Source organism: Capra hircus, chromosome 26 (genome assembly GCF_001704415.2).
Source record: "Capra hircus breed San Clemente chromosome 26, ASM170441v1, whole genome shotgun sequence".
Taxonomy (NCBI): Eukaryota; Metazoa; Chordata; class Mammalia; order Artiodactyla; family Bovidae; genus Capra; species Capra hircus.
This window is the reverse complement of record NC_030833.1, coordinates 44,473,780-44,499,732: the sequence shown is the minus strand read 5'-3', so window position 1 is coordinate 44,499,732 and position 25,953 is coordinate 44,473,780. Positions and strand designations below refer to the sequence as shown.

Below are 25,953 nucleotides of genomic sequence, written 5' to 3'. Positions count from 1 at the left end.
ACTCTGTACTTTTTTTCCCACCGTCATAGCATCCAATTAGGAAATGGTTGAAAAAATATGTTTTAGTTAAAGAAATGAGGCATGATATATGGTGGCATACTTTTGTTTTTAATATTCTGGTAGAGAATAGAATTTCAGAATTAAAAATATGTATTTCTTCTTCATGCTGGAGAGGAAAAGTCCTAATTAGTAGGAGCTGGGAAAAACTAAATTCAGTGATTCTGTTGTTTAGGATCAGATGCGTCTAAATAAAGTCCTTGAGACAAAACTAGAACGATCTTAAATAACAAGGCTAACTAGTTTGCCTGTCTCATCGGATGCTCCTATGGACTAGTTGCATCAGTTATATATTCACTAACTTAAAAACATCAGCCTCAGGAAATATTCTTTGAACTCTTAAACCATAAGTTATAAGAACACTTACTTGTGCTTTTGAATGTCTTTCACTCCGTTTTTCAAATTCCCTAATCTTTCTGATGGATTATCCCTAAAAATAAAATAATAATTGTTAAAAAATCAATTTTTTTAAAGGATCATAATGGGAAAAACAATGTGGTTGAAATGCTCACCTGCACAGTTTTTTAATTAAATTAGCAGCATTTTTGGCAATCTTCTTTGGAAATTCTATCATGTCAATCCCCCTCAATATGATGTTATAGGTTTTCATAGGATCTGGGCCTGAGAAAGGTGGGCTGCAAGAATGACAGATATGAAGAGAGAGATAGTATTTAGTTTTCTAAACAAGAAAAGTTACAGTGTTATAACAACAACTCCACAAATGACATCAGTTCTTATTTGGAGACATATAGTAACAGGGGTAGTGGAACGAAACTTGATTCATAGCAAAACGGCGTAGAAACCTTGCCGAGCAAATCATTTAGCAAAACCCTTAAATGGGTCGGGTTTGTCCACTGTTCCCCTCATTTCTTTTTGAGTGCTGGTGACTAACCCCGCTTGCTGTTCTTAGTCATTCAGAGAGCCTCTTCTACTTTTTGGCCCTTTCTCACATTTGCAAGCTCACTGACTACACTCGAAGTCCAGCGTCGTTAGAATGGGCGACAGGAGCATCACTGATACCACCCCATCGTATGCCAGCTCTGCCCTCACTCACTGGCATCCAGGCGTACCAGTCTTCTCTCTGCTCCTCTGAAGGACCAATATTCTCCCACCTCAGGGCACTGTTCATTTTGCCTGGAAGTTTCTTCCCAGGCCTCCTGGTTAATGCCTCACTTACGAAGTCTTAGCTCAAGTGTTATGTTGCTTACTCAGAAAGGCCTACTGTGATCAACCTAATACAGCCAATCACATAACCATTATCAACTCACATAATGTAATGGTCTAATACCAGAACTTAAAGTTAGATTCACCTATCATACTCTCTTATAGAACTCTTTTTTTGCCATTTATTGTGCTTTGTAACTACTTCATCTTGGTATTTGTTTTATACCCATCTTCTCTTCCAGTTCCACGCTGGTATTCCCAGAGTCTGGGGGAATGCATAACACAGAGTAAGTTGTCAGTAAATGTTTGTTGAACTAATGCTCCTACAGAATAGTGCTCCTCCTATGCTTTTCTCCTTCTTTATCAGCCTTCAGAGATAACCTAACCTAAGACCTCCTCTTTGTTAGAAAGGACGTAGTGGCCAATCCCTCGTAACCAAATCTTTGGGTTTATTTACCTAGCCATCCTTGGTCTGGGGCTTTGTGCCTGGCTCAGGGAATACAGAAGTGACTAAAGTCAACTCCTTCCACCACATTCCCCAAGTTCTAGAAATAATGATGATGTGACTTGATAGCTGATTTCCTTGGAAATTACTCTAATACAGTGTTCATTCATATTTCTTGGGGGAAGACATTTTATGGATTATTTTGTCTGTCATATTTATTAACAGCAGTTCAAATTATTTCCTTCTACTGAGAAAGCTGAAAACAACGAATTACTTAAAAAAGGTTGGATAGTACCTGCCTTAAGTTTTGTGTCCCTATTTTCTGTAGCAAGTACTTTTAAAAAATATTTTATATTGGAGTTCTTTGGAAGGAATGATGCTAAAGCTGAAACTCCAGTACTTTGGCCACCTCATGCAAAGAGTTGACTCATTGGAAAAGACTCTGATGCTGGGAGGGATTGGGGGCAGGAGGAGAAGGGGACGGCAGAGGATGAGATGGCTAGATGGCATCACTGACTCAATGGACGTGAGTCTGAGTGAACTCCGGGAGTTGGTGATGGACAGGGAGGCCTGGCGTGCTGCGGTTCATGGGGTCGCAGAGTCGGACATGACTGAGCGACTGAACTGAACTGAACTGATAGCAGATTGACAAGACTGTGATAGTTGCAGGTGGACAGCATTGGGGTTCAGCCACATGTATCCATTCTCCCCCCAAATCCCCTCCCATCCAGACTGCCACATAACATTGAGCAGAATTCCCTGTGCTATACAGTAGGACCTTGTTGGTTAACCATTTTAAATGTAGTAGTGTGTACATATTAGTTGAAAACTGCCTAATCATCCCTTTCCCCAAGGCCTTTCCCCTGGCAACCATAAGTTTGTTCAGTAAATCTGTGAGTCTGTTTTTGTTTTGTAAATAAGTTCATTTGTATATTTTTTCTTTATTCCACATACATGGGATGTCATGAGATTTCTCCTTCTCTGACTTCACTCAGTATGTCATGAGATTTCTCCTTCTCTGACTTCACTCAGTATGAAAGTCTCTAAGTCCATCCATGTGGCTGCAAGTGGCATTACTTCATTCTTTTTATGGCTGAGTAATATTCCATTGTATACATTCACCGCTGCCGCTGCTTTATCCACTCATCTGCTGATGGCCATTTAGGTTGCTTCCATGTCCTGGCTATTGTAAGCAGTGCTGCAATGAACACAGGGGTGCATGTATCCTTTCTGACCATGGTTTTATCTGGATACAGGTCCAGGAGTGAGACTGCAGGGTCACATGGTAGCTCTATTTTTAGTTTTTTAAGAAACATCCATACTGTTCTTCATAGCAACTGTGCCAATTTAATTCCTACCAGTAGTGTAGGAGAATTCCTTTCCTTCTACATCCTCTCCAGCATTTACTTGTGGATTTTTTGATGATATCCATTTTGACTGGCGTGCGGTGATACCTCATTGTAGTTTGGATTTGGATTTCTCTAATAGTGATATTAGAAAATTAGAGATACCAAGGGAACATTTCATGCAAAGATGGGCATGATAAAAGACAGAAATGGTATGGACCTAACAGAAGCAAAAGATACTAAGAAGAGGTGACAAGAATACACAGAACTGTACAAAAAAGATCTTCACGACCAAGATAATCACAATGGTGTGATCACTCACCTAGGGCCAGACATCCTGGAATGTGAAGTCAAGTGGGCCTTAGAAAGCATCACTACAAACAAAGCTAGTGGAGGTGATGGAATTCCAGTGGAGCTATTTCAAATCCTGAAAGATGATGCTGTGAAAGTGCTGTACTCAATATGCCAGCACATTTGGAAAACTCAGCAGTGGCCACAGGACTGGAAAAGGTCAGTTCTCATTCCAATTCCAAAGAGAGGCAATGCCAAAGAATGCTCAAACTACTGCACAATTGCACTCATCTCACATGCTAGTAAAGTAATGGTCAAAATTCTCCAAGCCAGGCTTCAGCAATACATGAACCGTGAACTTCCTGATGTTCAAGCTGGTTTTAGAAAAGGCAGAGAAACTGGAGATCCAATTGCCAGCATCTGCTGGATCATGGAAAAACAAGAGAGTTCCAGAAAAACATCTATTTCTGCTTTATTGACTATGCCAAAGCCTTTGACTGTGTGGATCATAATACACTGTGGCAAATTCTGAAAGAGATGGGAATACCAGACCACCTGACCTGCCTCTTGAGAAACCTATATAAAGGTCAGGAAACAACAGAACTGGACGTGGAACAACAGACTGCTTCCAAATAGGAAAAGGAGTATGTCAAGGCTGTATATTGTCACCCTGCTTATTTAACTTATATGCAGAGTACATCAGGAGAAACGCTGGGCTGGAAGAAGCACAAGCTGGAATCAAGACTGCCGGGAGAAATGTCAATAACCTCAGATATGCAGATGACACCACCCTTATGGCAGAAAGCGAAGAGGAGCTGAAAAGCCTCTTGATGAAAGTGAAAGAGGAGAGTAAAAAAGTTGGCTAAAAGCTCAACATTCAGAAGACTAAGATCATGACATGGCAAATAGATGGGGAAACAGTGTTAGACTTTATTTTTGGGGGGCTCCAAAATCACTGCAGATGGTTTTTGCAGCCATGAAATTAAAAGACGCTTACTCCTTGGAAGAAAAGTTATGACCAACCTAGATAGCATATTCAAAAGCAGAGACATTACTTTGCCAACAAAGGTCTGTCTAGTCAAGGCTATGGTTTTTCCAGTGGTCATGTATGGATGTGAGAGTTGGACTGTGAAGAAAGCTGAGTGCCGAAGAATTGATGCTTTTGAACTGTGGTGTTGGAGAAGACTCTTGAGAGTCCTTTGGACTGCAAGGAGGTCCAACCAGTCCATCCTAAAGGAGATCAGTGCTGGGATTTCTTTGGAAGGAATGATGCTAAAGCTGAAACTCCAGTACTTTGGCCACCTCATGCAAAGAGTTGACTCATTGGAAAAGACTCTGATGCTGGGAGGGATTGGGGGCAGGAGGAGAAGGGGACGACAGAGGATGAGATGGCTGGATGGCATCACCGACTCGGTGGACATGAGTCTGAGTGAGCTCCGGGAGCTGGTGATGGACAGGGAGGCCTGGCGTGCTGCAACTTATGGGGTCGCAAAGAGTCGGACACGACTGAGCAACTGAACTGAACCAAACTGAATAGTGATATTGATTTCACGTGATTTTTGGCCATCTGTATGTCTTCTTTTAAGAAATGTCTATTTAGGTCTTCTGCCCATTTTTTGATTGGGTTGTTTGTTTTGATGAGGTTAAACTTCATGAGCTGTTTGTAAATTTTGAATACTAAATCCCTTGTTGGGCACATCATTTGCAAATAACTTCTCCCAATCTGTGGGTTGTCTTTTCATTTTGTTTCCTTAGCTTTCCAGTTTAAGTAGGTCCCATATGTCTGTCTCTGGCTTTATTCCCATTATTCTAGGAGATGGATCAAAAAAGATATTGTTTCAGTCTATGTCAGAGAGTGTTTTGGACTTGATGTTTTCCTCTAGGAGTTTTATAGTGTCCAGTCTCACATTTAGGTCTTTAATCCGTTTGAGCTTATTTTTGTGTAATAAGTATTTTCTGTTTACTTTGTCATTAACTGTTACCTGTCAGTTTAAACAACTTTTTATAATGTATTAACATTCAGTTCTATTTAGTATTCTAGAATTTAAGGATTTTCTCTTTATATAATGTTATGGTTGAATATTCTCTTTGCTGTCAAAGTAACCTGCCAGTTTTTATTTTCACTATAAAATGAAGCACCACCACATCTTGGATTTATTGTTAACAGCTTCATGTTTTTTCTAGCTTATATTTTTGCTTTTGTATTTATCTTAGAAAGACAGGGCTTCCCTTGTGGCTCAGCTGGTAAAGAATGCACCTGCAATACAGAGGACCTGAGTTCAATCCCTGAGTTGGGAAGATCCCCTGTAGAAGGGGAAAGGCTACCCACTTCAGTATTCTGGCTTAGAGAAGTCCATGGACTGTATAGTCCATGGGGTCACAAAGAACTGGACACAACTGAGCAACTTTCACTTTCATTAGAAAGACAACAAAAATCACTTATTAAAGGTGATGTTTTGTCCAAGATATTCATGCAATACGTGAAACATATAAATTACTTAAAAGTAAAAATCACCCAATGCCCTTAAATAATAATAGATACTTACAAAGATAATTTCATACATTTCTCTATGTAGATGGAGAGACCTACAAGACTATTATATATCCATGGTTTTCAAAATTAAAAAAAAAACTATTCAATTTAGTTTTACTTGAAGTTAACATGAGGATAAAACTGAAAGAAATGCTGAATTTCAATATGTACTTGTTCACCAACAATATTAATTCCTATATGTCTCTTAAATTAAGAAAACATTTTTTACTCAGAAGTAAACTCACACACGTATGGTCAATCTACAAAAGACAAGGCAAGAATAAAGACAGTCTCTTAAAAATGTGGTACTGTGGAGACTAGACAGCTATATGTAAAACTGCAATACTCTCTAACACCATACACAAAGCTCGAAGACCTAACTGTAATGTTGGACACAATAAAACTTGGAGGAAAACATGCAGCTCTGTATCACAGAAACAAATTCCCACTTTTGATTGGGTTAAGACCTAAATAGACCTTAGAAAAATCCAATCTAAACTACACTGAGGTATTACCTCACACTGGTCAGAATCGCCATCATCGGAAAAGTCTAGAAACAACAAATGCTGGAGACAGTGTGGAGCAAAGGGAACCAACCCTCCTACACTGTTGGTGGGAATTTAAACTGGTGTAGCCACTAAGGAAAGTATTGTAGGCGCGTCTTAAAAAGCTAGAAATGGAGTTGCCATATGACCCAGCAATCACACTCCTGGGCATAGATATCCAGAGAAAACTCTAACTGGAAAAGATACATGCACCCCAATGTTCATAGCAGCATTATGTACAACAGCTAAGACATGGAAATAACCTAAACGTCTGTCAGCAGAAGGGTAAAGACAATGTGGTACATACATTCTATAAAATGGAATATTCCTCAACGATGAAAAAGAACAAAATATTGCCATTTGTAGCAACATTAACGTACCTAGAGACTGTCATATAGAGTGAAGTTAAGTCAGAGAAAGAGAAATATCGTGTATCACTCATAGATGGAATCTAATTTTTTTTAAAAGAAACAAATGAGCTTATTTATAAAATAGAAGCTGACTTACAGATCCTGAGAATAAACTTATGGTTACCAAAGGGGAAACACGGCAGGGAGGAGTGAATCAGAAGCGTGGGATGAACAGACACCCTGCTATACACAAGACAGATAACCAACAAGGACCTTCTGTATAGCGTGGGGAACTCTACGCAATATTCCGTGATAACCTATATTAGAAAGAATCTGAAAAAGAGTAGATTTATGTATAATTCAATCACTGCTCTATACCTGAAACTAACACAATATTGTAAATCAACTATACTCCAATAAAATTAAAAAACAAAAGAAAAAATATTTTATAAACTGACTTTGGAGTTTTTTCTTTTATAATGACATAATTCAATTGTAAAAGGTACTTAAGATTCCTAATTGTGAATGATGACAAATAAGTATGCCTGTAGTTTTTCTTACCTTCTCTCTCCCATCTGAAACTTTTAAGATTGCCAAAGATTTTAATGTTTCCATCTGCTTAATAAACAAAGTTATTTTGATTCATCTCTTAGTTGACTTGGTCATATAGTAGTGTTTCCAAGAAAGGCCTGGGATACCCACATTATTTATTGTCTTTATATTTTAAGAATAACTTAATCTTGGATAAATTAGTTGTTATACTCTGTCTCTCTCAGAACTACATAGCTCTTGATATTCCATCTTTTGGCACTGAAAGTACTATTGAGAAGGTTGAGGCCAACTTTAATTCAGTCCCATCCCGTATATGAAATGCTTTTGTAGCTTAGAGACCCATACGATTATGTTATTATTTCTATCACTGAATCTAGCAAATTACGCTAGGACACATGGTGGTGTTATTACTCTGAATCTGTCTCCCCATGGTCACTGCCGATCAAAAGGATCCCCTGAGTCAAGTCTGTGTCGTGGGTTTTCTGTTACCTAATTGAGTATGCTTCCTATCACATTGGTAATCATCTCCTCATATCCATAGCAGACAGAGGAGCCGGGCAGTTCATGAGGCCAGAAAGAGCTGGGGACATATAGTTGTTTTTCCTGTTTCCTTTGATATCTGTATCTTCTTTCTGTAACAATTTATATATTCTTTTTTTTTCTTTCCTTTTCCATTATTTTTCCAAGTCTGTTTACTCTCTCCCTGGTTGGGTTTTCATTGCTATTATTCTATTTTCTGTTGCTTATATATGATTTTATGTTGCTTATAATCTGATTTTCAGCTTTGTACTGTTCCTGAACTCTGCAGGTTTACAACTTTTGTCATCTATGAACACTCAGATGTCTTTGAAGATATATTTTTTTAAAGAGCTCATGCTTAACAGCCACAGAGAAATTCTAGATCAGTTAGTCTGAACTCTTCCTATGTTTCTTTGAATAATTTCTCCTGTATATTACTTAGCTACCTTTGCCTATATATCTTTCATCTAAAATTAACAGAAAACACCAATAAAGTCCATTAATTTGAAGTCAACATAAATGTTTCAAGAGTAGTGATATACACTGTCCACAAGTGAAATAAAAATACCGCCACATAACTATTCCTGGCAATGGTAGTACTAGGAGTAGCTGTTAGAATTAATGAAGTGCTTCTTATGTTCTAGACTTTCTAAGCACTTCATAGAGTCATCGTATCTTCATAACGGTGAGACCAAAAGTGCCATCTTTCTCATTTTCACTATAGCTACTAGGTTTTCATAAGCAATTCGTTATACTACACTGCATGCTTCCTCTTAGATCTGAATTACTGGAATGATCTTCAAACTAGCTTCCCCATCCTTCCAATTTGCTCTACACATTACCACTAGATTGTTTTTCTTAAATACTGTAACACATGTCACTCCTTTATCAGAAACTCTTCAATGACTGCCTCTCTGGATGGAGTCCAAACACTCAGGTATAGCACTCATTATTGTCTTTGTGTGGTACTCCCCTCTATTTAAGCCATACCTCTTCTGCCTGGAAAATGCTGTACTTTCCATTTTTCTTCCTGTAAGATCCAGCTAGTCCTATGTGCTTCAAAAGCCTCCCTGGACAAATTTAACCTTCTTCTGAACTCTTTACTTCATAATGACCATGACCCTCTTAATCATTGTGCTGAACGAGCCCAAGGCTTCGTGCTGTTATTTGTTTTCCTTTTCCTTGAGTTTATGATCTGTTTTATAGCTGGTCGTATCTGTAGTACCTTTTTTAGTTGTTGGTTACTTCAATATTACACAACAGATCTGCATTCACATTTCAATTAGATGTAACAATTGCTAACAGGTTCTCTTCTATGAAAAACAGACTATATTTTTATGACTATCATCTTTCTTGCTGACTAAATGACTAGGCTCAGATCTCACAGAAAGACACTAGATCCTTCCACATTCACATATATATAAATAATGAGACCAAGAGTTGATGTTGAGTTTGTGGCACTCATCTGACTCATTTTAATTTTTGCTTTAAGAATCTCTGGTTATCTGCTGCTGCTAAGTCGCTTCAGTTGTGTCTGATTCTGTGCGACCCCATAGACGGCAGCCCACCAGGCTCCCCTATCCCTGGGATTCTCCAGGCGAGAACACCGGTGTGGGTTGCCATTTCCTTCTCCAGTGCATGAAGGTGAAAAGTGAAAGTGAAGTCGCTCAGTCGTATCCAGCTCTAAGCGGCCCCAGGCAAGAGTACTGGAGTGGGTTGCCATTGCCTTCTCTGTGGTTATCTGCATAATTAATTAAAAAGTGTGGTAACAAGATCCGTGAAAGAACTTTAAGAGCCTGATCAGAGGGACAAAGGCAGGAGGGAGTGGCTGTTTGCTGGCCTATCTTTATCGGCAGTTCTCTATCAATGTCCATACCTGCCAGTCAGAAGCTCGTACATGAGGATTCCCAGTGACCAATAGTCGGCTGAGATGTCATGGCCTTTGTTCAGGATGATCTCTGGGGCCACATATTCTGGAGTCCCACAAAAAGTCCATGTTTTCTTTCCAAATCCTATTTTCTTTGCAAAGCCAAAATCAACCTTACAAAGAGAGAAACAAGATATTTCAAGCCACTTTCGATTAAGCTTAAAAGTGGAAAAGTTACTTTGTTGAAGTATACTGATGACAATCATAAAATAAAAACGGACGCAAACTATTGTAGTCCTGTCTTCTAAAAGGACTCATCTCTATATTTCAAACAAACCCTTCCTGATCAGTTCAGTTTCAACAGGAAAAGTGGAAATCTTAACATAGGATAAAATTCACATCATCGAAGATAAAGGCAAACCTTTCTTTGCAGAAATACTTTCCATTTTTCTTTCTTTCATGCCAGTTGAAATTGGGGCATAAACAAATAATTTGTCCTTTACTTGGACATATTGTCCAGATATCTACTGGATTTAATGAAGTTGACAATTCATTTACTATTAAATGAGAAGCTATTTTGATTGCTGAAGGAGCTGAATAACAAAGTTATGGAACCAATAACTCTGCCTTTAGGAAACAGATAAAATTGAAATGTAGTCTTCATTGTCCTAGAAAACTTTGAAGGAGGAGCCTCAAATGCAGAAAACCTATTTTTTCTAAAGCAACTGGTTGAGAATACAAATAATAAATTGCCATTAATTACTTATTAATGGCATATAAATTTCTTTGAAAACCATAGGTTGAATAAAAATTCCAAAAACTTGAAAAGTAGAATCAGGGACTGAAAGATGCAAAGTCTACAAAATTTATGCATTTTAAAATAAGAGAACTTCCTTTCTACAGTAAATCTTTAGAGCTCTTGACCAATTTTATTATTACTAATATTATTACTAACATGGACTGGATAACATTGCCTGTAAAACCCATTTTTTCCCACTATCATTATTATTATTTGGCTGTGCTGGGTCTTTGTTGCAGTTCAGGGGTTCTTCATTGCTGTGTGAAGGCTTTTCTCGAGTTGCGGTGAGCAAGGGCTACTCGCTAGTTGTGAGGTGCGGGCTTCTCATTGCAGTGGGTTCTGCTGTTGCAGAGAACGGTCTCTAGGACACAAAGGCTCCAGTAATTGCGCTGCATGGGCTCAGCTACTCCATGGCATGTGGGATCCCCTGGACCAGGGATCAAAGCCGCGTCCCCTGGATCGGGCCTCCCAAGCCCCGGGCCACCAGGGCTGCCACAATAGCAATATTCTTAAAGCTAAAATGATGATTCTCCATTAGACAGATACCTATTCCCTTGGATGTCAGAAAGCCAGCTAGGAAAAGGACTTCTATGAAGCTTTTCCGGGTCTGAGGATACATGTGATTGAGCATGACTAACACCTATTTAAGGGTGTTTTGCCAGGATTTTATTAATTCAAGCGAAGTGAAGTGAAGTGAAGTAGCTCAGTCGTGTCCGACTCTGTGCGACCCCATGGACTATAGCCTGCCAGGCTCCTCGTCCATGGGATTCTCCAGGCAAGAATACTGGAGTGGGTTGCCATTTCCTTCTCCAAGGGATCTTCCTGACCCAGGGATCGAACCCGGGTCTCCCGCATTGCAGGCAGACACTTTAACCTCTGAGCCTCCAGGGTCCCCAACCATTAGTGAAATGAAACCTAAAACTACACTGAGACACTACTTGCTCACTAAAATGGCTGACATTAAAGACCAACAACGACAAGCGTGTCAAGGACATGCTGCCAGGAGGAATGCAGAATGGGACACAAGCTCTTGGCAATGCTTGGCATTCAAAGCTAGCCAATTTAATTTCTCATAACTTTATTAACTTGAAAGAAGAGTCAGCTGAAAACAGGAATGCTGAAATCTGTTTTTTAAAATATTATATATTAAAAGAAAAATGAGATTGTAATGTTCACAAATGACACAGCTTCAAAAACTAGTATTTAAAATGCAGGCAGAAACCATGTGTGAAACATACTGACCAGTTTGGCATAACCTCGGTGATCTAGGATGAGATTTTCAGGCTTGAGGTCCCTGTAAATGATGCCTTTGGAATGCAGATAGGCAAAAGCTTCTACCACACACGCTGTATAAAATCTGGTTGTAGAATCTTCAAACGACCCCCTGAGATACAGAAAATGGGGATAAAAGTATGAAAGAAATTAGTTTGTCTAATAAGTTTGAATTTCTTATTTCACTCTATTCCTATGTCAAAATTTGACCCCAAAGACCAATGCCCTGCTGTCCAAATGCCATATGGCTAACACTGCATTGGGTTTTAAAAACCAGTTAAGGGTTAAGTTAAGGAATTGTTTGCTCTTATGAGTCAGATTATTAAATCTAACTTCCTGAATACACTGAAGAAGAGGTCAGCCATTTACCATGTTTCATGTTGGATTCCCCCCAACAACCCACTACTGTTTAAAAAGGCACAGTTACAGAGAGGTAGGCAGAAGAGAGGCAAATCCTATTTCAGACCCTGTCTACCAAGGGGTGTTTTTTAAAGAAGAGAGTATTAGTATAGTCATATTTATTCTTAGCTTACTTTTTGAATCTTTCTAAATAATAACAGATATAATTCCTGAGAAGGTGAATAAAAGTTAATGTTTTCAAAGAACCACTTTGGAAATGAGTTACAATGCTACTGTTAAGAGCATATCACAATCTAAGTATTCTTCTTATTTTAATATATTTATTTCGTTAGATAGCTTGCTGTGCTGGGTCTTAGTTGTGGCATTTGAACTTGTAGTTGCAGCATGTGGGATCTAATTCCCCGACCAGGAATCGAACTTGAGCCCTCTACATCAGGAGCACAGACTGCAAGTCACTGGACCACCAGCGAAGTCCCTATGCATTCTTCTGTTTGAAACTTCTGCCAGGAAGACAGACATATCTATTTCCTGTGCTCAGTTCAGTTCAGTTCAGTTGCTCAGTCATGTCCGACTCTTTGTGACCCCATGAATCGCAGCACGCCAGGCCTCCCTGTCCATCACCATCTCCCGGAGTTCACTCAGATTTACGTCCATCGACTCAGTGATGCCATCCAGCTATCTCATCCTGGGTCGTCCCCTTCTCCTCCTGCCCCCAATCCCTCCCAGCATCAGAGTCTTTTCCAATGAGTCAACTCTTCGCATGAGGTGGCCAAAGTACCGGAGTTTCAGCTTTAGCATCATTCCTTCCAAAGAAATCCCAGGGCTGATCTCCTTCAGAATGGACTGGTTGGATCTCCTTGCAGTCCAAGGGACTCCCAAGAGTCTTCTCCAACATCACAGTTCAAAAGCAGCAATTCTTCGGCGCTCAGCCTTTTTCACAGTCCAACTCTCACATCCATACATGACCACAGGAAAAACCATAGCCTTGACTAGACGGACCTTAGTCGGCAAAGTAATGCCTCTGCTTTTGAATATGCTATCTAGGTTGGTCATAACTTTTCTTCCAAGGAGTAAGCGTCTTTTAATTTCATGGCTGCAATCACCATCTGCAGTGATTTTGGAGCCCCCCAAAATAAAGTCTGACATTGTTTCCACTGTTTCCCCATCTATTTCCCATGAAGTGATGTGACCGGATGCCATGATCTTCGTTTTCTGAATGTTTAGCTTTAAAGCCAATTTTTTCACTCTCCTCTTTCACTTTCATCAAGAGGCTTTTTAGCTCCTCTTCACTTTCTGCCATAAGGGTGGTGTCATCTGCATATCTGAGGTGATTGATATTTCTCCCAGCAATCTTGATTCCAGCTTGTGTTTCTTCCAGTCCAGCGTTTCTCATGATGTACTCTGCATAGAAGTTAAATAAGCAGGGTGACAATATACAGCCTTGACATACTCCTTTTCCTATTTGGAACCAGTCTGCTGTTCCATGTCCAGTTCTAACTGTTGCTTCCTGACCTGCATACAGGTTTCTCAAGAGGCAGGTCAGGTGGTCTGGTATTCCCATCTCTTTCAGAATTTTCCACAGTTTATTGTGATCCACACAGTCAAAGGCTTTGGCATAGTCAATAAAGCAGAAATAGATGTTTTTCTGGAACTCTCTTGCTTTTTCCATGATCCAGCGGATGTTGGCAATTTGATTTCTGGTTCCTCTGCCTTTTCTAAAACCAGCTTGAACATCATGAAGTTCGCAGTTCACATATTGTTGAAGCGTGGCTTGGAGAATTTTGACCATTACTTTACTAGCATGTGAGATGAGTGCAATTGTGCGATAGTTTGAGCATTCTTTGGCATTGCCTTTCTTTGGGATTGGAATGAAAACTGACCTTTTCCAGTCCTGTGGCCACTGCTGAGTTTTCCAAATTTGCTGGCATATTGAGTGCAGCACTTTCACAGCATCATCTTTCAGGATTTGAAACAGCTCCACTGGAATGCCATCACCTCCACTAGCTTCATTCGTAGTGATGCTTTCTAAGGCCCACTTGACTTCACATTCCAGGATGTCTGGCTCTAGATGAGTGATCACATCATTGTGATTATCTGGGTCATGAAGATCTTTTTTGTATAGTTCTTCCGTGTATTCTTGCCACCTCTTCTTAATATCTTCTGCTTCTGTTAGGTCCATACCATTTCTGTCCTTAATCGAGCCCATCTTTGCATGAAATGTTCCCTTGGTATCTCTAATTTTCTTGAAGAGATCTTTAGTCTTTCCCATTCTGTTGTTTTCCTCTATTTCTTTGCATTAATCGCTGAAGAAGGCTTCCTTATCTCTTCTTGCTATTCTTTGGAACTCTGCATTCAGATGCTTATATCTTTCCTTTTCTCCTTTGCTTTTTGCGTCTCTTCTTTTCACAGCTATTTGTAAGGCCTCCCCAGACAGCTATTTTGCTTTTTTGCATTTCTTTTCCATGGGGATGGTCTTGATCCCTGTCTCCTGTACAATGTCACGAACCTCATTCCATAGTTCATCAGGCACTCTATTTATCAGATCTAGGCCCTTAAATCTATTTCTCACTTCGCCTTCTTATCAGAAGGAAAGTGAAAGTCACTCAGTTGTGTCTGACTCTTTGCGCCCCCATGGACCATATAGTCCATGGAATTCTCCAGGCCAGAATACTGGAGTGGGTAGCCTTTCCCTTCTCCAGGGCATCTTCCCAGCCCAGGGACTGAACCTAGGTCTCCGCATTGCAGGCGGATTCTTTACCAGCTGAGCCACAAGATAGAGCTAAAAGATAAATAGAAGGAAAAAGGTAATTAATTGGAAAGGAATGTTTAAACTCAATTATGGTGTTTAGCAACAAAGCTCTTTGTCTCTCTTTCTCTGTGTGTGTTTATTTAATGAAATAACAAAAAAGGAAAAACCTTATCATCTAATGTTAACTCCTTGGCTCTAGGGCAAAACTTTTATACCTTACCCCATCCTCCCAGCATGGAATCCCTTCGAAAGATAAACTGCCTCTCCCTCCCCTTCTTTCTCATACAGTAGTAAATGCAATTAAATAATTTCATGAAAATTCAAGAAAATTAGTGTGAACATTAGCTCATTAGCTCTTGGGGTGGCTAAGATGTAACAGGAGAGCAGGTTTAGGGGCACGCACAAAGCAGAGACCTGGAGTCTGCTTTCATGAGGGTCACTGATACCAGTTTGCATTTGGCTCACATTTGCTCCTTTTTCAGTGTTGAGGAGTAAATTCCAACAAACCAAAAAGTAGAATATGGCTGCTATTCTGCAAAGCTAATCAATGACTCTAAGCCTAAGGCAACCATCTTTCAAGTCATGTTTTACAAATAGGTAGCCTCCTCCAGAAAATTCTAGTCTTCATTTCAACTACTGATGTCCCCTAGCTGTCACTGAAATAATTAGCTCTTTCCAAAGGGAATGTCTTCTTGAAACACAATTTGAGGCTTAAGTAATATCTACTTCTTAGAATCTTAACTATAATAACTAAGTTCCTAGTATCCTTCAACAACAATACCTGAGTAGAACAATTTGAACTTATAAGGACAATCAAAAGTTTCATTGAGAATGTGTGCGTGCTCAGTTGACTAACTGCATTTATGTTAGGAAATGAATGGTATAGAATATGCTATGATTATCTTTTGACTTGGAGCTATCTTTGCAGAACTAGCACTATATAATCCTGAGTAATTACGTGCATTTGTGTTCAGTCATGTCTGACTCTTGGCACCATCATGGACTATAGCCCACCAGCCTCCTCTGTCCATGGGATTTCTCAGGCAGGAATACTGAAGTGGGTTGCCATTTTCTCCTTCAGGAGGTATTCCCTAATGAGGGATTGAACCCATGTTTCCTAAGTCTCCTGCATTGCAGGCAAATTCTTTACTGCTGAGCCATCCGGGAAGCCCTGACACTATATAATCCTGTGTATTGCAAAAGAGATAGTGTAGTACCTTAAGGGTTCTTTCTTCTTTGACCTTAATTATGTTTGTCTATCAAGAGCAGCATATTTCTTTGAGATATCATTTGTCTGAATTAGTAAAGTTCAACATTCAGAAAACTAAGATCATGGCATCTAGTCCCATCACGTCATGGGAAATAGATGGGGAAACAGTGGAAACAGTGTCAGACTTTATTTTGGGGGGCTCCAAAATCACTGCAGATAGTGATTGCAGCCATGAAATTAAAAGACACTTACTCCTGGGAAGGAAAGTTATGACCAACCTAGACAGCATATTCAAAAGCAGAGACATTACTTTGCCAATAAAGGTCTGTCTAGTCAAGGCTATGGTTTTCTAGTAGTCATGTATGGGTGTGAGAGTTGGACTGTGAAGAAAGCTGAGCGCTGAAGAATTGATGCTTTTGAACTAGAGAAGACTCTAGAGAGTCCCTTGGACTGCAAGGAGATCTAACCAGTCCATCCTAAAGGAGATCAGTCCTGGGTATTCATTGGAAGGACTGATGCTGAAGCTGAAACTCCAATACTTTGGCCATCTGATGCAAAGAGTTGACTCATTGGAAAAGACTCTGATGCTGGGAGGGATTGGGGGCAGGAGGAGAAGGGGACAACAGAGGATGAGATGGCTGGATGGCATCACCGACTCGATGGACATGGGTTTGGGTGGACTCTGGGAGTTGGTGCCGTGATTCACAGGGTTGCAATGAGTCGGATATGACTGAGCAACTGAACTGAACTGAACTGATGTGTAGCTGATTAATATACAGCTTTAAACAGAGTGCTATATACAACCTCAATCCCCTCTCAATGGAGAGCATTGCAAAGAAAAATCCAAACGAAAACAGTACATGGAATTGGGCTTTGTCTTTTTTCACATTACATGCCTTATTTTGATAAGAAAATTGATTACTTCAATGTAATAAGTAAGTGAAGTCACTCAGTCATGTCCAACTCTTTGCAACCCCATGGACTGTAGCCCACCAGGCTTCTCTGTCCATGGGATTCTCCAGGCAAGAATCCTGGAGTGGGTTGCCATTTCCTTCTCCAGGGCATCTTCCCAACCCAGGAATCAAGCCTGGGTCTCCCGTATTGCAGACAGATACTTTAACCTCTGAGCCACCAGGTGGGCCTTTTCCAAAGCCTACAACTCTTGCTTCCTGTTAGAAGAGTTACCTCTGCCGTTGCAATGCTGAGCAACGGATATATTTCCCTTAATATTCCATTGTTAATAAAACAGAACCAAGGTGTAAAGAGAGAATACGCTTAATGAAAGATCAATTTCTCATGGCATCTCTGCTGAATGATATTCATATTTAGCAGAAATACAAAATAATCACTAGAAACTCAGATTCATCAGAGGAGGTGAAAGGTTAGTAATGTGAACTCTGAAGCAAAGTCCTGGACTGAAACCTGAGTTCCACTTACTGTTTATACAACTAACTGTGCCTCTCTGGATCTTAGTGTTGCCATGTTCATAATGAGGCTAATAACAGAAATTCTCTCTTTGGGTTGTTGTGGAGGTACAAAAAATTTGCAGTGTGTATTAAAATAAGTGGCTGGCACACATCTGGTACTCAGTAAATAGTTGCTGTTAGTGTATATGTGTGAGGGACTCCCCTGGTAGCTCAGATGGTAGACAATCTGCCTTCAATGTGGGGGTCCAGGTTTGATCCCTGGGTTGGGACGACCCCCTGGAGGAGGGAATGGCAGCATCGAAAACTCTTCTTTAGTGTCACCAGTGTCTTAATCCAGGAAAAGTGACTGATACAGGACCGTCTTTTGGGGATGGGAGTGGGGAGTTTGCAACTCTAATTATTGTTATTATTATTATTGAGACATCACTGTAAGGGCTCACTTTGAGTCAGCTCTGAAGACTTTTCTGCTCATCTCTGTTCTTTTCACTTCTTCCATGCCTCTCACAAGTGTATAGGTGAAAATTATCCTTTTACAATCAAAACCTTCCTTTTTCCACCATGAAGGACTGACGTATATCATTGCGTCTTTAGTTGGATGACTTGGTTCTGAGCCATTTTGGAATTCGGACGGCTCTAGAAAGCTGGTTTCTAGTTCTTCAGATCTGGATTGAGTATCATATATATATATATATATATATATATATATATATATATTTGCAACTGATTTTAAAAATTAAATAAAAATTTGTCTCTAATCCATTTTAATGTTATGTGACAAGTCAATATAATATATGCACACAAAATGTTTACCAGAAACAGTTTCATCACTAAACATTCAATGTAGGGAATCTGAATTTTAAAATACACTTTTGGAAAGCAGTCAAAAAGCATAGCATTAGGCTGATTCACAATGAAAAATTACCATTAGAATTGGAAATGACAGTGTAAATTTGATTTAAAACAAAAATGAAAGCTTGCTTTATCAACAGAAAGTTGCTTAAAGAAATAAATCGTTACCCTAAAGAGCTCTGTGAAATAATAAATTATGCCTTGACAGTTGGGTCATTTCAATTAACAAGTAATGAAAAGGCTCTTGTATCCTCTGTGGGAGTGAGTAGGTATTTTATCTTAGCTAGATGGCAGTAAATAACAACAATTTGATTCTGGGAATTCAAGGGTTCAGTTCAGTTCAGTCGCTCAGTCGTGTCCGACTCTTTGCGACCCCATGAATCGCAGCACGCCAGGCCTCCCTGTCCATCACCAACTCCCGGAGTTCACTCAGACTCACATCCATCGAGTCAGTGATACCATCCAGCCATCTCATCCTCTGTCGTCCCCTTCTCCTCCTGCCCAATCCTTCCCAGCATCAGAGTCTTTTCCAATGAGTCAACTCTTCACATCAGGTGGCCAAAGTACTGGCGCTTCAGCTTTAGCATCATTCCTTCCAAAGAAATCCCAGAGCTGATCTCCTTCAGAATGGACTGGTTGGATCTCCTTGTAGTCCAAGGGACTCTCAAGAGTCTTCTCCAACACAACAGTTCAAAAGCATCAGTTCTTCGGCGCTCAGCCTTCTTCACAGTCCAACTCTCACATCCATACATGACCACAGGAAAAACCATAGCCTTGACTAGATAGACCTTAGTCAGCAAAGTAATGTCTCTGCTTTTGAATATGCTGTCTAGGTTGGTCATAACTTTTCTTCTGAGGAGTAAGCGTCTTTTAATTTCATGGCTGCAGTCACCATCTGCAGTGATTTTGCAGCCCCAAAAAATAAAGTCTGACACTGTTTCTAAGAGTTATGTATACTTATACTTAAAATTTAATCACTGTGTTTAATCAGCTTGTCATAAACCAAGTCCTGAAATGGCAGGATGAAAAAGACAAAGCATCTCTTACTGAAGAATAAGTTCCTTCTTTTCATTAGTGAGTACATAAACCTGAAGCATCAGGCTATAGGTTTATTGCCAATTTTTAAATTAGGGAGGCTAAATTATCATGAAAATACTCATTTCCTTAAAAGTAATTTCAACCCCACTAGGAAATGACACATTTCCACCTAATGGGTCATCTAAGATGGAATTCAAGTAATCTCCTTCCATAAAGTAGCTGAAAAAAAGGAGAATGTATATAAAGTTACTTGCTGGCTTATAAAACATACCCAGGAAGAGTAAAGACCAGAAATGAGATGTGAAAATTATGGCTTCTCATTTGACATATTCTATGGTAGCTCAGCTGCTAAACATTCCACCTGTGACGCAGGAGATCCCGTTTCGATTCTTGGGTCAGGAAGATCCCCTGGAGAAAGAAAAGGCTACCGACTCCACTATTCTGGCCCAGAGAATTCCATGGACTCTATAGTCCATGGGGTCACAAAGAGTCAGACACGACTGAGTGACTTTCACTGAACATATACTTTAAAAAATGCTAATAGTTTATTATATTTATATTCATTATAATATATAAACTAGTAATATTAATATGTAACATATAAATACTAATGCTATATAACATAGCCTAACATAAGTGTATATACTTACCATATTAACCACTTACATTTTTAAGAAAGTTGCAAGGGTTGCTAATTCTGTAACTGTTATAGAGGAGAGGTGAATACAGTTTGCACCAATCTATTCCAAATCATGGAACAGAATTTGTGGGGAAAAGTCATAAACTAGAAGATAAAACATGATATCTAATGAAGAATAAACTAGGGAAATAACTGCAAGAATTAACCTTTCAGTGCCAAGGTTCATATTTCAAAGATGAGAAAATATTTAATAGTGTTCAAAACCTGTTTGTAAATACGGTATCAATTCTTGCTGCTGCTAAGTCACTTCAGTCGTGTCCAACTCTGTGCGACCCCATAGATGGCAGCCCACCAGGCTCCCCCGTCCCTGGGATTCTCCAGGCAAGAACACTGGAGTGGGTCGCCATTTCCTTCTCCAATGCATGAAAGTGAAAAGTGAAAGTGAAGTCGCTCAGTTGTGTCCGACTTAGCGAGCCCATGGACTACAGTCTACCAGGCTCCTCCATCCATGGGATTACTTTTTGACAATAAATAAAAAACTGCCCAGTGTTCTTTTTCTATGCTGATGAGAAGAAAGAGTGAGAAGCAAGAAATGGTCAGCTCAGCTGGGAGGTAAAACAAGGAGGATGTCATTGCTATTAGAGACTTCCTGAGCTAAATCCCTGAGGCTCAGGGGTCACACAAGCCTTTCTTCAGATTATCTTGACAACCAGTACATTTTCTTTATGCTTTCAGGATAGCTTCTCCCTTACTACTACTTACTGGGACATGAGAGGATAATTAAATTGAACAGTACGGTTTGTTTTGAATACGGATATTTTATATACACTGTGACTAGTAACATAGTTTTCTTTTTTTTTTTTTGTTCTAACAATTAATGTTTAGGATTTTCTGCCCCAGTTTAAACAGCAATGAGAAAGCCAGTCTGTGACAGTATTAATTGGGGCCTGGATATCCAAAAGTATGTTTTTCCTCCAGCAATTTCTTGAATAGAAAAAAAAAAAATCTCTTGAATAAAAGTAATAAGGCTACCAACGTATATAAGAAAGTTGGCAGAGAACAGTGACTCTGAGATTATTTCATACGTGTTAGCTCCATTGCTTTTAATGTCTGAATCTTTAGGAAACATTAGGTAACTGCTGTTTCTCCAGAGCATGCATTCTTGAGGAGTATTTAAAACACTAGGGAGACTTAGCAACTTGTATCCCAAACCCAAGGATGATAAAAGGGAGAACAAAGGAAAGGTTCAAAAAGCAGCCTGGTAGAGGTAGAGAAAGGACCGTCACTGATCTCCCTCCGTCCTCTCCTCCCAAGTGAAAGTGAAGTGAAAGTTGCTCAGTCTTGTCCAACACTTTGCGACACCATGGGCTATACAGTCTATGAAAGTCACCATGCAAGAATACTGGAGGGTTGCCATGCCCTCCTCCAGGGGATCTTCCCAACCCAGGGATCAAACCCAGGTCTCTCGCATTGCAGGCAGATTCTTTACCCGCTGAGCCACCAGGCAGATAAGCTACTTCTTAATAGCATTCCTTTGCTACCCTGATACATCAAAAACACATCTCACTTGTAAGCCTTGGCTAGCATTATGTACCTAAAAAAATGAAGAATCAAAGTAAGTAAGGAGAAATATGAAATATTTTATTTCAAAAAATAAGTTGAACATTGATGCCTATGCATGTTTCAGTGAACTTTAGGTTAACATTTTATTATTTTTTTAATTATTAAAAAATTTTTTATTGTTGTTTGTGTCTGGTTAAAAAAGTTAGTAGGAGTTTAAATAGCTTTTACTCTGCCTAAGTGGCTTATAATTGCTTTAATATTTACTTCTACCTGTAAATCTCCAATTCTAATTAGAATAAAGTAGGGAAGAGATTTCAAGTACTTCAGTGGATTGAAAGGTCAGGTCAAAAATAAGATAGTAGAAGCATATTAGGATAGGCCATATGTTAACTCACAAATCAGAATATTAACTTTGTGCAATAGCCTGTAAGTTATGAGGCATGGGACCACATTTATTTGATTTATCCATTTTATCCCTGGCCTCTATCACAATGCCTGACATATAATCTGTACCCAAATATTACCTGGAGAAGGAAATAATTTGCTGTGACATAATAGCTCAGTACAGATGTTTAACCCTTTACCCTCATGCCAAAATGGTATATTCCCTAATAGGTTTATTTATCTTGCATTTAAGAAAATATTTGTGTAATAAGACACAATGAGGTGAAAAGAAATCCATTTGACATATATAAGTAAGGCAATAAAAGACCTGAGAGGGCACAAAGACAGGAAGGTACCATGAGGATATAATTAGGAATGAGACTTTAATGCAATAGTTTACAAAGAACTGGCTGTTCTATTTGGGGATATCTACAAAATAACAAATTGTCAAAAAAATAACATGGCTTTCTGGCAACATCAAGGCTGTCTATCCCTGCGTCTCAAAGATGTTACCTGATGAAGGACAGTCTGTGGGGTAAGACTGTAACAAATAAAGAGATGTCTAAAGATGAATGTTCAAAGGAACAAAGATGCCTTTTGAATGATCATTCACAGAAAATATGCTGGTTTTTTTTTTTAAGTAAATATTTAAAGTTGCTAATCTTCCAGGACATTTTATAGATTATTTTTTAAAGACTGTTAGTTACATAAATAGGAATTAGAAAAGTAATTTTGCATTATTAAAAGAAACAGGCAGTAACCAGACCAGCTTTACTTGTCCTGAAAGGGCAAAAAAGGAGTAAATCTAAGTTAGATTGGTGGGATGAAATACTGCTTATAAATTGATTCATTTTCTTCCCGAGATCAGGTATGGAATGAAAAGGATGGCTGGAAATTCTGTTAATTTTTAAATCAAAGAATGAAAACAAAGTGAAGTCGCTCAGTTGTGCCCAACTCTTTGCGACCCCATGGACTGCAGCCCGTCAGGCTCCTCTGTCCATGGGATTTTCCAGGCAAAGAGTACTGGAGTGGGTTGCCATTTCCTTCTCCAGGGATTGAACCTGGGTCTTCCGCATTGCAGGCAGATGCTTTACCATCTGAGCCACCAGGGAAACCAAAGAGAAATGTAAAAGTAAAGAAAAAAGTTACTTTGGAAAGAATTCTTATCTCGAGAATGAGTAGAACAATTCAATGACCGTTAATACAGATTGCAACTATAAAATAACTTTAATTCTCTTCATCGTTAACAGCAATGAAGTGAATTCTGGGCACACAGTTGTCTGATTATGATATTCCCACTAAACTAAGGCCTCTGTATGTACCTTGACAGGTACCATTTTTAAGATGGACTAATCCTATATCATTGGTTACAAATCTGAAACAGTAAGTTTCGTATTCACATTAAATCATATGTGTATAGTGGCCAACTATGGGTTGTGGCCCACAGTTACTTTACATTTTGAAATAGAAGCATACATAAAAAGTAAATGTCTTTTATAATAATTCACTCTCCTTACAAACCATCACTACATTTTCACAGACATGATAAAAATTTCTTAAAACTTACCGATCCCTGAGAATGGTCCAGAGCTCTCCACCTAGGCAAGCTTCCATCAACATATACAAATATTTGCTGTCCTTAAATGTTCTGTATAATCTGTGAATTGCAAACAGAAAAACAAGAATTATAAACATTACTGTTTTTTAAAAGCATGTAAATATTTTTCATTGCCCAGATTATAGTCTTACTCTTGATTTGCCAAACTTGAAATTTTATTAAAAGACTGAGAAGGATCTAAATTCATAAAGAGGGAAAAAGAGGTTATGTTTATGATTTATACACTGTAGGGCATAGATTCTCCTTTGAAATGTGTTGTGTTCAGTTGCTTTAGTCATTGCTGACTCTGCGATCCTTTGGACTGTAGCCTGCCAGGCTCCTCTGTTCAAGGGATTCTCCAGGCAAAACTACTGGAGTGGGTCACCATGCTCTCTTAATCCCCATGATTATGGACCAAGAGGACTTTTTGGGATTCCTCTAATTCCAGTTTGGCTAACATCTCAAGCATGGCCTCTTGAGCACTGTTTACTGGTCATAAATATGCGTAAACATAAACATGCATAAACATGGCTATACAGTGATGACACTTTAAAGTACAGGTGTGTATGATTTTTTGCATTGGTCACTTAAATTCTTGTGATACCCTGTTTTCAGCAAGTGTCACTGGCAAATTAACTAGAAAATCTTCTGCATATATTAAAAAAAAAATCCCACTGCCATCTTATGAGTGCTCTCAAAACACTGAGATGGAACAGTCATTTCATTTTTTAAAATCTTCAAAAAATATTGAAATAAAGAATATTCAAGGTAAAATAGTTTGAGTTTTGGTATTAATAATTTGTCTTTCAAGTACCAGAGGTCTATGTAGAGTTCCAGAATAACGGAGAATAAAAATGGAACATTAGGAAGTCTGATTTTTCCTTTAGGAAAAACATATTTTTTTTTGTCAGAATCTGATTCTCATTTTTAAAAAATCAATATTTTAGTGCTTTCTTATTTAGTGAAAACTTTCTTAAAATCTGATTTAAAAATATGTTTCTTGTGTGTGAACCTAATGTACAACAGTGAGTGCACATGGTAGAGAGTTTAGCGGTTGCTTTCCCACTTGGAATGGGGGACTTGAACCCTTGGGCAGGGTCCTTGTTGTTGTTCAGTAGCTAAGTTGTGCCTGATGCCAGGCTTCCCTATCCATCACCAACTCCCGGAGCTTGCTCAAACTCATGTCCATGGTGTCGGTGATGCCATCCAACCATCTCATCCTCCGTCGCCCCCTTCTCCTCCTGCCCTCAATCTTTCCCAGCATTGGGGGCTTCTCTAGTGAGTCAACTCTTCATATCAGGTGGCCAAAGTATTGAGGCTTCCACATCAGTCCTTCCAATGAATATTCAGGACTGATTTTCTTTAGGATTGACTGGTTGGATCTCCTTGCAGTCCAAAGGACTCTCAAGAGTCTTCTCCAGCACCATAGTTTGGTCCTTACCTCACTATGAAGTCAGAATGAGCCCCCTGCATGATCTGCTTCTCCGAGCGGATGTGTTCCTGCTGTCTTGTGTCCACTATGTGGCGTTTCTTGAGAATCTTCATTGCAAAGGTTTTGGATTCTTCACTTTTTAACTGGACCTTAAAGAAAGTCAGAAGCGAGTAAGTGAGAAAAAAAATCTACAGAGTTAATATAACAATGCATTCTTAGCTCCAAACTAACAGGTGCATGGCGTGCTGAAATGATGCCCCGAACACTGCCTGTGTCATGATAAAGGCTGTCTGGAGCTGGATTTGAAATCCAGGACTCACAGACATTGCCGTCTCATTCCACTGGACCTGACACATTTTCACCAACTGGATTCCCAATTAATTTTGTGCCCACTGGGATTAGAAGAGGGCAAGTGTATTTGATTCTCTTTGTATTATTTCATGTCATTTCATGTTATGTGTTTGAGATACTTTACCATTTTTCTCCTTGAATCAGAAAAGTAGAAATAAAAACTAATTTCTTCTCTAATTTTATTACTTCTAGTGAGTTTTGAAAAAGTTAGGCCATATGGTCCTATATGATTTTCCTCTTTAGTTCTAGTCTACAAACACTTCTAGAGTTATTTAATTCAGTGACAGACCCTTGTCTCTGCTGAGACTGAAAATTTATGTACTGTTACTTCTTTTTATCTCAGTCTTTCCCTTCTCTCCAGTTAAAGAAAAAAGAGATGGTAATAAGATTTTTTTTTGTTTTTCAAAAGATTTTGGAAACTACTTTCCTTTGTCTTCTCAAAATAGGTATGATGGCTTTAATCCTCTCTGACCTTGAACTTTACTCCATGGTTGTACTAACTAGGAGACCTAAGCTGAGCCTTGGTGTCCCCAGTGCTTCCAAGCCTCTGTTGCAGCCCCTCTTGGTTCTTGGTGACTCTGGAGGGGCTTGGGTCCTCCAGATGCCGTTCCAA

At 39.2% G+C, this 25,953-nt stretch overlaps 1 protein-coding gene across 4 annotated transcripts in view; it reads right to left on the bottom strand.

The window, feature by feature from the left end:
• Positions 1-25,953, bottom strand: part of PRKG1 (protein kinase, cGMP-dependent, type I) — a 1,377,467-nt gene that overhangs the window by 6,797 nt on the left and 1,344,717 nt on the right. For all 4 annotated transcript variants that reach the window (XM_018041139.1, XM_018041140.1, XM_018041138.1 and 1 more), the window contains 6 exons: positions 24,999-25,138; positions 23,528-23,617; positions 11,711-11,852; positions 9,679-9,842; positions 570-692; positions 425-487 (listed from right to left, as the gene is read on the bottom strand). In XM_018041139.1, coding sequence (XP_017896628.1) covers positions 425-487; positions 570-692; positions 9,679-9,842; positions 11,711-11,852; positions 23,528-23,617; positions 24,999-25,138 — 722 coding nt within the window. The remainder of the gene's footprint in view (positions 1-424; positions 488-569; positions 693-9,678; positions 9,843-11,710; positions 11,853-23,527; positions 23,618-24,998; positions 25,139-25,953) is intronic.